Raw genomic sequence first — 14,559 nt, forward strand, 5'->3', positions numbered from 1 at the left:
TTGAGCGTGGCCTTGTGTGAACCTCGACGTAAACATCTGGTAGCTCAAAGATGCATTGTCTCATATGGGTGTCAAATTTTCACAATACAAACAAACCTTTCTGTTTTTCAGACTAGAACCGGAAATTGATGAGCTGGAATGATGTTGAAATACTTTTGATTCAAACAGGAGCAGCATATTAACTTGACAACTGTATCTACTTTTGTTTCTGATTTCAGCTTACCTTAATTTTAAATATTCCACAATGGTCCAACATTGCCCTTAAACAATACATTTCTCTTTGCTTACACCGCTAGGTGGGCATCAGTGCTAGTAATATTATAATAGTACAGTTTCAATAGTGTATTTTTAAGGTAATCTTACAACATATTGGATACTCACTATAGTTAAACCATCTTGGAGTTTTGAAATCATACTAACGATTAAGCATCATAACACTATCTACATCTTTAAAAGCAGTGACCAGTTATTAGCCCTGCTGTTTTTTTTAATACTATTTGGACAGTTAGGAATGGTGGGATGAGATGAAAGCTCATTAACTCAAGGTTAGCATCTTGTGCTAGTATGAAACACTTGCATTAGCGAAATGCATTTGTTTTAGTGTTTACCGTCCACTAAAAACCAGTTTGCTGACCACTTAGACCAGTAAAATTAGTAAAAAAATTTGCCATGCCTTTAAATAATTCTCGTCGGTTGTTTTTAACATTGGATACAAGAATTATTATTTGTTATGGACTACAGCAAGTAGATATGTATAAAATAAAATAAAAAATATAATTTTTTTTTGTGATTGGTAAGGATCAAACCCGCAAACCTCTTAGATCATAGACTCACGCTACTCCCACTACGATAACAATATCATACCAAAAATCAACATATTACTCCAACTGTAAATTAAACGTTTTGGTGATTGGTAAGGATCGAACCCGTGAACTTCTGGCTCATACACAGTCTCATACACAGCCAACTACTAGGAAGAAACATAAATTCAGACCACCCATCATCCCAAGAGTACATAACACCTACGAAATGTAAATTTAACATCGAACATTGGTGGCCTTTACAAAGGCCATTTTTTATATCCAATTGTAAAGTTCCACTTAAGCCTTCTTTCAGTTGTTTTTAACATTGGATACACGAATTATCATTTGTTTGCATTTGTTATGGACTACAGCAAGTAGATATGTATAAAATAAAAGAAAAAAAAATATAATTTTTTTGTGATTGGTAAGGATCGAACCCGCAAACCTCTTAGATCAACGACTCACGCTACTCCCACTACGATACAATATCATACAAAAAATCAACATATTACTCCAACTGTAAATTAAACGTTTTGGTGATTGGTAAGGATCGAACCCGTGAACTTCTGGCTCATACACAGCCAACTACTAGGAAGAAACATAAATTCAGACCACCCATCATCCCAAGAGTACATAACATCTATGAAATGTAAATTTAACATCCAACATTTTGGTGGCCTTTACAAAGGCCATTTTTTATACTCAACGGTAAAGTTACACTTAAGCCTTCTGTTTAACCTCTATGGTTATTGAATTAATATTTAACCATATGATTTTATTTACTTTTCTTTAATAATATTGTCTTGTATTAGTGTCTTCATTAAAACAGTTTAGTTTCTTTTGATCTTTTAATTCTTATTTAAATAAGAAATAGAACATGGCGCAGTCGAATGAAGAACCCGTATCCCTAAACATTAAGCCTCCTGAAGCCTTTTCCTTCAATCCTCACGACTGGAAGACATGGAAGACTCGTTTTGAGAGGTATTATTCCCTTAGTAATTTAGCTCTACATTCTGGAAAGCATCAGATTGACATGCTTATCTACTGTATGGGGGAAAAGGGAGAGGACATACTTAATTCATTCAGTTTAAATGACAATGACAAATCTAATTTCAAAGCTGTTATACAGAAGTTTGACGATCATTTCCTTCCTAAAAAGAACTTAATTTTTGAACGGGCTAGGTTTCTAAAACTTACACAAGGTTCCATGCCGATTGAGAACTTTATCACAGACCTTCACAATCATGCAAAAAACTGTGATTGGGGTCAAATTGAAGAGGAGATGATTCTGATGGTTTTGATTATTGGTATGCGGGACGAAACACTAAGTGATCGTCTTCAACTTGAACCCGAATTAAAACTAAACACAGCTATAAACACTATCCGTAGATCTGAAGAACTATCAAGACAGAAACAAACTCTTAACTTGACTGACATAGCATTAATAAATAAAAATACTCAACATTTCATTAAGACAAACATTATTCCCGATAAATCAAACAATGATCAAAATTTTAAGCGGATTAATGACAATAAAAGCCTGTCCCATGTCGAAAAGAGATGTTTTTGGTGTGGTTCGACAGTTTTACACAAAAGATTCAACTGTCCAGCTAAACAATACAAATGTGGGTTTTGTAAAAAAGTTGGTCATTTTCCAAATGTTTGCAAATCAAACAAAGTCAGTCAAATTGAATATGATGATACTGACCTTGAAACACCCATTGAAAATGTTTGCTCTCAGTACATAGACCCTCAAACATTCATTGGCATTGTAGGAAAAAACTTGCGTGATGATCCATGGTCTGTAGTGTTAAATATGAATGACAGTGATGATGTTCTTTTCAAAATTGATACAGGAGCAGACGTAACGATTTTGCCTTCCGACATTAAACTGAATAAGAAAATCAGGCTCACTCCCACGTCCAAAACATTTAGTGGCGCAAATGGTAAAGCTCTGTCAATTTTAGGAACTGCTACTGTAAAATTATCACATAATCACAAAACATGTTATGAGACTATATATGTTTCTAAGGGCACTTCCCAGCCACTTCTAGGTAAACCTGCAATAAAAAGTTTGCAGTTACTTGCTCGAATCAACGAAATACAGCCATCCAGTAATGACTGGTATGACAGACACCCCAAACTGTTTGAAGGCTTAGGTTCCATTGATGTCAAATACAAAGTAGAACTGAAAAATAACGCCAATCCATTTGCAATCAACACGCCTCGTCGGATTCCTCTTCCTCTTTGGGAATCTACTAAAGAAGAGCTTGAAAGAATGGTGTCAATGGGGGTGATCGCTGAGGTACACCATGCCACAGACTGGTGCTCTCCAATGGTTGTTGTGCCAAAGAAGGACTCTAACAAAGTTCGCATTTGTGTAGATCTTACTAAATTAAACAGATGCGTCAAACGAAGATACTATCCTATTCAACCCATCGACATAACACTTGCCCAAATCTCAGAAGCAAAATGCTATTCTAAATTGGATGCTAATAACGGATTCTGGCAGATCACATTGGACGAAGAATCCCAAGATTTGACAACGTTCCTGACACCGTTTGGACGTTTTAAATTTCTGAAACTACCCTTTGGAATAACATCTGCACCAGAAGTGTTCCAAGAATGCGTGAATCGAACCCTTAAAGGTCAAATGAATGCACTTGCGCATATGGACGACATAATTGTTTGGGGGAAAACTCAACAAGAACATGACTATTTCTTAGAAGAAGTACTTACCAAACTTGAAGGTGCTGGCTTCACCCTAAACAAAGACAAATGCTTGTTCTCTCAAACCTCGCTAACCTACTTAGGTCACCATTTATCTGAATCAGGAATCAAAGTCGATGAGACCAAAGTCGAAGCTATACGAAAAATGGCTCCTCCAACAGATATTTTAGGAGTTCAAAGGTTACTTGGTATGGTGAACTTCATTGGCAAATACATACCTAACAAAAGCCGGTTACTAAAACCCATTACCGACCTACTAAGTAGAAAAAACGAATGGTGTTGGGGTTGTGAACAACAAAAAGCATTCGATGAATTGAAAGAATTATTGGCTTCTCCACCTCAACTTGCATTCTATGATAAAAATAAACCGACTATGATTTCTGCTGACTCTTCTACACAAGGCCTGGGTGGAGTACTTTTACAACAACAATCAGATGGGAATTGGAAGCCTATTTCTTATATTTCACGCACTCTGAGCGAAACCGAACGAAACTACTCTAACATTGAACGAGAAGCTCTATCATTAACATGGAGCTGTGACAAGTTTAAAGACTACATTGTGGGCAAGCACATCACGCTAGAAACAGATCACAAACCTTTGGTAAGTATTTTGACTACTAAAGAGATCAATGATATGACTCCCCGTCTTCAAAGACTAAGACTTCGTCTGATGAGATATTCCTACAATGTGACATACACTCCTGGCAAACATTTAGCCACTGCTGATTGTCTCTCAAGAAGTCCTGTAGCAGCTAATGAGAGTTATGATTTAGATGAGGAAGTTGAACTGGCCATCCACACAGTAACAAGAAACATTGCCTATGTAACTGACATGGTTCTTGATAGAATTGCATCGGCACAGCGGGCTAGCTCAGAACTCAGGGTAATTAAATCTTACTGCTCAACTGAATGGCCTGATAAAACTAAGATTCCCGATAATCTTAAGCCATACTTCACAGTTCGGGATGAAATCTCTTTTTGTGACGGACTATTGCTTAGAGGAGAACGTCTCATAATCCCGACAACTCTTAGACAAGAAATGTTGACAAGAATACATACAGGCCATCTAGGCATAACGAAATGTCGACTTAGAGCCAACAATAGTATGTGGTGGCCAGGAATGTCACTTGACATTGAGAAATTTGTTAATGATTGTCCCAAATGTACTGAACATAGAACACAACATCATGAACCCCTTTTGCCCAGTGAGCTTCCATCTCGTCCTTGGGAAAAGGCAGCGATTGATCTCTTTAAACTTGAAGGAACATGGTTCGTAGTAATCACTGACTGTTTTTCACGTTATTTTGAAATAGCTACATTAAAGAACCTGTCAACTGCTGAAATAATCGAAAAATGCAAATCTGTATTCTGCCGTCACGGTATACCAATTGAGCTACGATCTGATTGTGGTACACAGTTTGCTACCAGATACACTGGTCTTGAAAACTCTGAATTCAAAAAGTTTGCTCAAAGCTATAACTTTAAACTTGTGACGAGCAGTCCAAGCTACCACCAAAGTAACGGTGCAGCTGAAGCTGCAGTCAAAATAGCGAAGAGTGTACTAAAGAAAAACAAAGACGACCCATATTTAGCCCTCCTAACCTACCGCAATACACCTCTATCCACAAGTGGATACAGTCCTGCTCAGCTAATATACAACAGATCACTGCGAGATAACCTGCCTGTTTTACCTAAAAAACTTGAAATCAAACCCGATCTCTCTCAACTAAAGGAAAAAGAAGATACTTACAAAGCATCTTACAAGAGAAACTACGATAGGCGCTACGCTACAAAAGAACTTCCATCGCTGCCTGTAGGTAAAAAAGTATGGATCCAAGACCTAAAAAGAGAGGGTATTATTATCAGCTTAGGACAAGAGCCAAGGTCATACTGGGTTAAGACAGGAAACACTACGTTGAGAAGGAATCGACACCACCTTTTGCCTTACAAAGGTAATACAACCAAACCGAACAATCCTATTCCTTTATCCATCAAAGATACAACGTCAGATCCTCTGCCATTTACTACTGTTACTCAAAACAACTCTTCCCTATCAAATAATGCTGAAAGAACAACTACTACACCATCTAGAATAACTCAAGATAAAAGTAAACCTTTTTCACGATCAACTACTCCCAATCAAGAAGCTGCAATAAAACAATCATCAAGAGGCAGAATTATAAGACCTACGAAACGTTTTCCTGACTAACCTCTGAAAAGAAACTCAAAGGGAAAGATGTTTAACCTCTATGGTTATTGAATTAATATTTAACCATATGATTTTATTTACTTTTCTTTAATAATATTGTCTTGTATTAGTGTCTTCATTAAAACAGTTTAGTTTCTTTTGATCTTTTAATTCTTATTTAAATAAGAAATAGAACACTTCTTTCAGTTGTTTTTAACATTGGATACATGAATTATCATTTGTTTTGCATTTGTTATGTACTACAGCAAGTAGATATGTATAAAATGAAATAAAAAAAATTTATTTTTTTGTGATTGGTAAGGATCGAACCCGCAAACCTCTTAGATCAACGACTCACGCTACTCCCACTACGATACATGGAGGGAGGGAGGGGGGGGCAACGAGGGGCTTCTTTTGGTGAATATTGTCTCCGTCATTGTATTTCCAGATCTCGGGTATTAAACAACTACCGCTTACAGAGTAGAATTAACCTACAGAATTAAAAGTAATACTAAACTGTGATCATGGATGTTTAGAGTTGGAAATATTTCTCCACACAGATGCCGGCACAATATTATTAGCATATACTACATTACCGACTTGGATAGTTCAAATTCTAAGTACTGCTTTCCCGACTTGTTATGGATTGCAAATATTTCTCGACACCGCCCGCAGGTGTGTGTGTGTGTCCACCAACAGAACGATTAATGCGGGTTCCAGTTTTTGCATTCAACAGTAGTGTACTTTATTGCCGACTTGGATGGTTTCCAAGTACTGCTCTACCGACTTGTTGCACAGTGAGTGAGCTCAGGTTTTCTTTCTGATTATCACACAGACTGAATAGAACCGTTTGTACATCATACAGACAGATGGTCAAGTACTTCTCTGTACGGTACGTAAACATGTCAGTTAAGGGGGATAGTTTGAATTTGGAAATTGTTTAAAAGTACCAAATTTTAGATATAAACAACAATAAACACCAACGGTGGGTGAATCAAATAAACTCGATGTAGATTGCTTTGTTGAATAGAAGTTTGGTCTTACTCATATGTACAGCTGCCAGTTGTTCTGTAAAGAAAAGAAAAGATGACCTTCCCAAGACCTCATTGTACACTGTTCGATCTATAAAGTTTGGTTTGGCAATCAATTTTTCAGCTATTTCCAATCTTACACTCAAGTCTCTATTTCTGACTTATTCCATTTACACTCGAGTTTAGTCAAACTTAACCTCGTTCTACATCTTTTAATTCTCAGGTGTTTTGTAATGTCCCCACAGCAAAGTCCTAATGCCACCATTACAAACGAATCTTTTGTCGTCATGAGCTGACAACAAAATCACGAGAAACTAATCGAAATCTTATTTTCCTGTATGGTCCTCTTCACTGCTGTTAGACTGCACTGGGTTGAGCATACATTCAAAGTCTGCAGTTTTGACTTGTAATTACAATCTCACCAAAGTATATGTTACAAGTCTTGCATAATCCTTTTCTACTAGTACAGTGTATTACGAGAAACTAATCCAAATCGTATCTTTGATACTTTTTCCTGCAAGGTTCTGTGTTTTCTATAAATAACCAATAAACAAAAGAAAGAAGCTATCCTACACTTATAAGTGTAAAGTAGTTTCCCATTCTTTTAAACACACAAATGATCTCAACAACCTACGTCACTACCCACATACGTCACAAGTGACGTAGGACCCCAACCACCCGCATAAAACCCAACTCTACGTCATTTCCGCCTTTTTAAAGCAATTATTTCCATATGGTCAGATCAGCTGATGCGATAGAATCCCTATATTTTCCCTACTCTAACATATTAATATTTATTATTTGTTAATAAGTAGCCTTCAAAAAGTAATGTTTACGATGATAAAATAGCCTTACGTACATTGCGCAGAAATATTTGTATTTATCGACGATAGTAAGTTTAAAAAATCTTTGTATTAAGCACGTTAATTGATTTTCATTCCTACACAGTATTAGGAATGGTTGGGCTCTTATTCTTACATAGATTTGTGTTTATAGTTTGCCTTAAATAATTGTTAGAATTAAAATTGAAAAAAAAATTCTTATGGGTTTTACATGAAATAATGTATTTAATCTGAAAAAAATACGTTTAAATAAAAAATCTTTGACAAAAAAAGATAAAAACTTTAGGTATTAAAGGATTACAGAAAGTCGATTTTACCGATAGTCATTAGGTAACGTTGGACGTTGGGCTAGTCCTGCAGGAATATCTACCATTATATGTATTTTAGTACAAATAATGAGTAACAGAATTATTGAATCTTAATTATGTGCAGTAATTGAACTAAAAGTGAATGTTAATGTTATAACAGATCGTTTTCCATTAAAATTGGTCTAAAGTTTTAAGTAGCACAAGGCTAAACTAACTAGATTATTTTGGATTTAGGAACAGTGGCACACATAAAGTATATCAGCATTCTGACGTTAAAGGAGAAAAGAAGACAAAGTCTTACAGATTGTATAATACATATAAAGCCAATGTAATAGTAGGCTTATCTACGAATGTAAAGATAATAATGCCTTAACGTTTATGACATGTAGTAAAGCAAAAATCAATGAATCTTCGACCACCGAAGTGAGTAGATGGACCACGTTATCGTTGAATCCCATAAACCGTGTTAGCGATTGGCAGGTCTTAACTTTCGCTTCCGCTGGAGTATAAAAGCTGTTTCTTCCACCAAGATAACTTCGTACAACGCTGAGCTTCAAACCCCTACAACGTTAAAACTTTAATTTCAAAAGGAACAATTCTAACTGCATTAATTAATAAAACTCCTGAGGAGGTGAAACCTCTTGTATAAAATAATGGTAATTATATTTAAGATTTTACCAAGAGTTTAACAGCCAAACAATGTAGAAAAGTATTGGCGAAGTAAAATTTCATGTTTTCAGTCAGGCTGATGATGCTAAAAAGTTAAAGAGGAATATTCATCCATAACTGGCAATTAATTTGTCTTCTCCCAGAAACAAGTTTGTATTCGCATTTCGTAAAGTAACTTCGTAACTTCGTAAAGTAAGCTTTAGGCTACGACTTGTTGTTTGTAAAATAACTATAAGCTATACAAATCACAAATATCAGTCTTACCCTTATAAGCTTACTTATGTTAAATATCTTATGTTATAGTCTTTCTTTATATTCAATTTACTGTTCAACTATGAGTTTGATAACGTTATATTCTAACTAGAATATAAATTGCAGTTTGGATGTCAAGTTAACCTTTATTTTCTAATAAACACTTATAAGAAAGTATCACATTGGCTCAGTTAAATAGGCCTTAATCAATAGGATTTAAATAAAAATGTCCCCACTTAATAAAAAAAATTCATCGTAGTATAAACACTACACAAAGAATATAATTCAATTTCACACTAATTGTTCAATCATAAAGCAGATTATATTTCACATCGTTGATCTTCTACGGATAATAATGCAATGGCAATCTACAATTATTGACAAACAATTTATAATGAATGGTGATAATCTATTTGCTATAACCGTCAATTTATAGTTTCAATCAAGCATTTACTAACAAAAACAAGCTGTAGATGACGAATCTCCATGATGATGTTTTAAACGTAACTCAATACATTTCGTAACTATATAAGTTAGTAAATTAACTAAACTTTTTAACATTTAAAATTAATACTATTTTATAATGATTTTCCCTTCAAGAACCTAACCTAAGTTCGCATAAGATTTATTTCAACTCTGTAAAACAACTTAATTTTAGTTTATTTTATTTTTAACGAACATTCCATTTTGTTTGATGTGGTGTTATTTGTTTACAAACATTATCTGTATCAATATAATAGTTATGCAATGTGTACAGTTTCAAGACGGCTAATAATAAATAATGATACTAAGACATAGACAACAAACACAAATAAAAATAATATAATAACTAACAACAATAACTAATAGCAAAAACAATGACAATGACGATCGCCCTATGTACCTACCATAATTAAAAAGGAAAACAGACACGTTAAAAAATAAAAGTTAATTAGCTTAATAAGTAAATAGTACCGAGGTCAATAGCAACATAACAAAATCAATCTTTCTGACTAAAGAAGAGCAATTATGAAAGAGTTTGTTTAATATTTGCAAGGAACTTGGAGAGTAAATAAATATAATTTTAAAAAGAGACGATAAAAAAACAATTTTGTATTTAATTAGATTTTTATCAACAAGGATATTAAAAAAAAAAAAAAAATTAATAAACAGAACACTCACGCACTATCTCCCATGTATACTGTACTTGACATGTTTATTGCTAGTATACTGAATAGTTAAGGACCGTTGTTATAAATTCAGACCAATCAGCTTTATTCCCTCAAAACACGTTCCGCTTAGTATGGTAAACATATCATTACCATGTTGATTCGTTCTTGAACTCGGTAAATGTAAATGATCTATAATCCTATTGATTTAGGTTTATTTTTTTCATTAAAATTTAAATTCCTGATTTGACTCTGGTGTATTTTTAACTATTTAGAAAAGAAGGAGCTAGATTTGTTAATTCTTTTTTTAATATTAAACTGTTTGAAATGAATAGAGTTTTGAATTCTTACCTTTATTTTACCGTATGCTTTGTACAAACCTTGCAGTAAGGTTATAGTGAACTGTTTTCTTTGGTCTGATTATATTATATACGAGTTAATCTTACACAGCTTTTATAAATTTAACATTGTTGGAGAATCTTGCAAAAACTACGTAAAGTTAAAAATATGAGAAAGGAGTAATAAAAACCTTGAAGGTTTTTTTTTTGAAGATGCTATATTTTTAAGAACTATAAACACTTGGTTAAAAATGGAGATCAACCAAAGTGCTATACATTGAAAATTTACTACTTCGGACTCAGTGGTTGTGGTGTTTTTGTTTTGCTTTTTTATATTGGTTTTAACCTGAAAAAGATTGCTGAGCCAAACAATAATAAAATCCTTGCTGTAACGAATTGATAATTAAAAGAAAAGAGTATCTCTCGATAAATATAGTGTTAATAGTTAAAGTTTCAACATAATGCCATATTCCACATTATGTGTACCACAGTAGGTTTTAGTGGTTTACCCCATTATAAAACATTACGCAAAACCTGAAAATGTTTTTGAAGAGTGAAATATTACTGTCACGTTCTTGATAAATGACATTAATGTTCTTAGGTACGACAATTTTAAGGCGAAAACTCAACGAAGATAAGTAATACAGATGTTCTTCAATGTTTTCTTGACCGTGCTTGTTACGAAAATACAATACAAACCAAATTAACTGGTAATATAAGCTAAGTTTTACATTCATCCACTTATTCCTAATACTGTCATATTTTATTTCTTAAAGTAGAGGTTGTTCTTTATATTTAACGATGAAAAATAAAACACACACGAACATTTTGTTTGCAAAACACATTACGCATACACAATTGTTTGTATATAAATAATTGTTGTCATTAAAAGTAAATATGTATAGTTTTTGTAGGAATATAATTTGAATTGTGAAAGAACTCAATACATCTATTGCGTACAAGTGCGTACAGGTTATTGATTACTATCTTTTTAACATAAATATATTTGATACAAACATTAATGCAGTGAAATTGATATAAAGGATAGGTGTGACGATTATTTTTGATGTTAGGACACCAAAGTTAAATTATGTGTACTGTGAATTTTATTGGATATTATCGTTTTATTTTAGGTCGTTTTTATTCAGACCTACTGGAAATTGTGTATAGTAGTTGTATTGTGGTGATAGTAATTATGGAAGAGGCAGGTATGCTATGGAAGGTGGTATCGTTGACTAGGTCTATACACTTCTCAATTGACTATTACTCTCTCTACTGTAGGCTACTTATAATCAGTGTGCGTCTGTGCGAATCGGCTGCAAATCTCACTTCAACGCTTTTCACATCGTAAAAATTGCAAAATTAATTGCTGTTTTATTGTAAAATTATCGGATTTAAAACGCATATCGTTCCCTATGATGGAATAAAAACACATTTGGTCACACAACATTTGTTTAAAGACGATTTTTCACATTAAACTGCAAGAAACTTTGTCTTTATATGTGTAAACTAGCTGATCTGAATTGTACACGAATTCCCGTACGTAGGACGGGCTAACACCTCGTTATAATTTATTTTGAAAATTAGTTAATCGACTGTCAACATTCTAATGGAAACTTACTTTAGCAAACTGTATGTGTGTGTGGTAAGTCTACTCTTTTCATCCTCGGTTTTATAATGGCTATCGCCATTGACTGTACAGTCAATGCTATGGCTTTGCAGCAAGAAGGGCTAACGGAAAGAAATGGATCAGTCCGTTTTTTTTCGATTTTGATTTTACTTACTTTTATGTTGGTAATCCTGTAGGCGAATGTGAAGCATGTGTAAGTATGGGAAATAACAAGTTCATTCCTGAGAAAAAATATAAATAAAAAACACCAAAGCTGAAAGAACAAACTCATTTCGGACTTTAAAAACGCTCTACCGTAAGACTTCCCAAAATGGACTTAGCCACTTCTTTTCGTCAGCCCTTCCTGTAAATATTTAAAAGTTTTTTTGCATGCAATATACTTCTAAAATCAGTCATACGAAAATAAAAATTAAGAAAAGTAACTAAAGATAAAATTTTATCTATCTAGTAGACTGAAAACTTAAAAGCTACAATATACCTGAAGTGTGCATTTTCTGTAGCATATGTCAGTTATTATTTAGTGAGGAATCAAATCTTAACTGATCCACATATAAATTAAAGTATCAAAAATCTAAATTTAATAAAATCTTTGCAAAATTATTAGCTTTGCGTGTCATAAAGTGTAAAATTTATTAAAATCGGTTGTTTTGGAATTGCAGAATCAATAAATTAGACAGATTGTCAACTCCAATCCAAACACTGTGAGTATCTTTAAGGTTGTCAAGGAAACGAATCAACAGTTAGTTACCTTAAGAAACATCACCCCAGAACTTCGGAAACCCATGGGGCAGAGTCGAAGTAGAAATAGTCTTACTTTGAAGTAAGACTATTTCAAGGAGGACAAGGGCAATCTATTTCTATAATCATGAGAGGGTGGCAATGGGTGGTCACTGAGGAAACGAAGGACATACGACAACACTCATTCTGCTTTTAGTATATGTATATAATATACTTGTATGGAATAAAATGTATTAACTTTTTTGGCACTTCAGAAAAAGCTCTGTTTCAACATCTCATGGGTTTGAAGTGCGATGTACTCCGCGCCTTGGGAAAATAGTTCATTTCATTTCAATATCTTTATTCAATAATTGTACATTGTACATTGTACAGTGTCAAATTCCTTACCTAATAAATACAGTTATAAGCTAACATTCCATATATTTCAGCAATCCCACACCTTAAACATTTTTAAAGGTGGTTTGTTGTTTATTAATATGGAATAAATGGCTTAGAAAGGTTTAAAAGAAAAGTCCCGACATTTCATATTTACCTGATAACATTTAAGGTCTCAATAAGGAGTATCATGTTTTTTCTTTATATTAATCATTAATTTAAACGTTTTTTTATTTGTTTTAAAATACGTTGGATTAAGATTGCTGATGTGATTTCAAATCAAGACGAATATGTCAAACATAAGCAAACAATTCTGTCTCAGAATGTTTATCTTTTTCGCTGATGATGAAAACTAGTAACCGAGGAAGATTTGGCGAAAAGCTGGCAATTTGTCTTTTTCCGGAAACAGGGCTGTATAAGCATTTCGTAAACTAACTAGCTTCGAGACTTCTTGCTGCTGTTCTTAAGTTAAAACAATAGGAAATCGAATAATATTATTTTATTGGCTTTCTTACATTTATTCTTTTGCATAAAGTAAGTTCAATGTTTATTATTGATTTTTTTAGTTTAATATTATTACTGTATACTAATATTACTGAACTTTTTTATTTTTCGTTTTAATAGGTGAAATATATATTTCTTCTGAACTCTACATTAATAACTTGATAACCTTTTGTAATAGGAATGTATATAAGATATTCATAATTGTGGATTTTTCATTTAGTACATATAGTTATATTAAAAACATTTGTCTTGATGAAATTATACCCAAAAAAGACTGAAAAATAATAAACAATGAATGAATTACCAATAAGTAACATCGACGCACAACCAGAAGACTATTGAGTAATTACGGACTACTTTTGACAAACAATAATAGTGGGTCGCTGTCCACTTGTACCGGTGTCTGGGAATTCTTTTTTTCAATGGCCTATATAATTTCATGTCAAACAATTTGAAAATCTTCAACAATTTTGTAACAATATCTTGGAAAGAGTAACAAACAAAAAACTAAAACCATAATATATCCAACTCCGCATAGTTTTACTGAAATAGAACAGTACTGGATTCACATGCTGGATGTTCACATACTGGATTGAATTCGTGTCGACAACATAATATCCCTATCGTATCCCTATCGGAATATTTCAAATGTATGCGCAAAATGTGGATCAAATAACATGTTTTGTGAAATTCTATCATTGCATATTTGATGTGTCAATAGCTTACCAGTAACTAACCAGTTTATCAGCTCACCAATCCTATAAGGAAACATAAATCTCTTATATTTATATACTTACTTACTGCTATGGCCACTGGTACCCTAAAGGGTACTTAGCCTCCCCAACTCACCTCCATATATCTCTACATCTTGCGTCCTCCTCCTTTCTTCTCAGTTTTTTAGGGCCGTTTCTACTCGGTCCTATCATCTCAGTTTTGGTCCACCAACGGGTATTCTTCCTTCTGGTTTGTTCTCCAGTACTTTCAATGGTAAACAGTTTTCTTC

At 33.6% G+C, this 14,559-nt stretch overlaps 1 protein-coding gene across 1 annotated transcript; it reads left to right on the plus strand.

The window, feature by feature from the left end:
- Window positions 1–1,680: 1,680 nt before the first annotated feature.
- Window positions 1,681–6,183, plus strand: LOC128997509 (uncharacterized protein K02A2.6-like). The gene is made up of 4 exons (XM_054423148.1): window positions 1,681–1,784; window positions 2,937–3,171; window positions 4,078–5,485; window positions 6,170–6,183. The coding sequence occupies exons 1-4, from the start codon at window positions 1,681–1,683 to the stop codon at window positions 6,181–6,183; spliced, it is 1,761 nt and encodes a 586-aa protein (XP_054279123.1).
- Window positions 6,184–14,559: the final 8,376 nt, after the last annotated feature.

Source organism: Macrosteles quadrilineatus, unplaced genomic scaffold (genome assembly GCF_028750875.1).
Source record: "Macrosteles quadrilineatus isolate MER2022 unplaced genomic scaffold, UCM_ALF_1.0 Scaffold_6__1_contigs__length_79288215, whole genome shotgun sequence".
In the NCBI taxonomy this organism is placed as follows: domain Eukaryota; kingdom Metazoa; phylum Arthropoda; class Insecta; order Hemiptera; family Cicadellidae; genus Macrosteles; species Macrosteles quadrilineatus.

What these genes read in the sequence shown, in the direction of transcription:
- LOC128997509 (XM_054423148.1), top strand. Translation starts at nt 1,681, where the DNA reads ATGGCGCAGTCGAATGAAGAACCCGTATCCCTAAACATTAAGCCTCCT. An exon ending in TGGAAGACTCGTTTTGAGAG is followed by an intron (nt 1,785 to 2,936) that starts GTATTATTCCCT and finishes CTGGTATGACAG; the next exon opens with ACACCCCAAACTGTTTGAAG. An exon ending in CAAAGAAGGACTCTAACAAA is followed by an intron (nt 3,172 to 4,077) that starts GTTCGCATTTGT and finishes AGCTGTGACAAG; the next exon opens with TTTAAAGACTACATTGTGGG.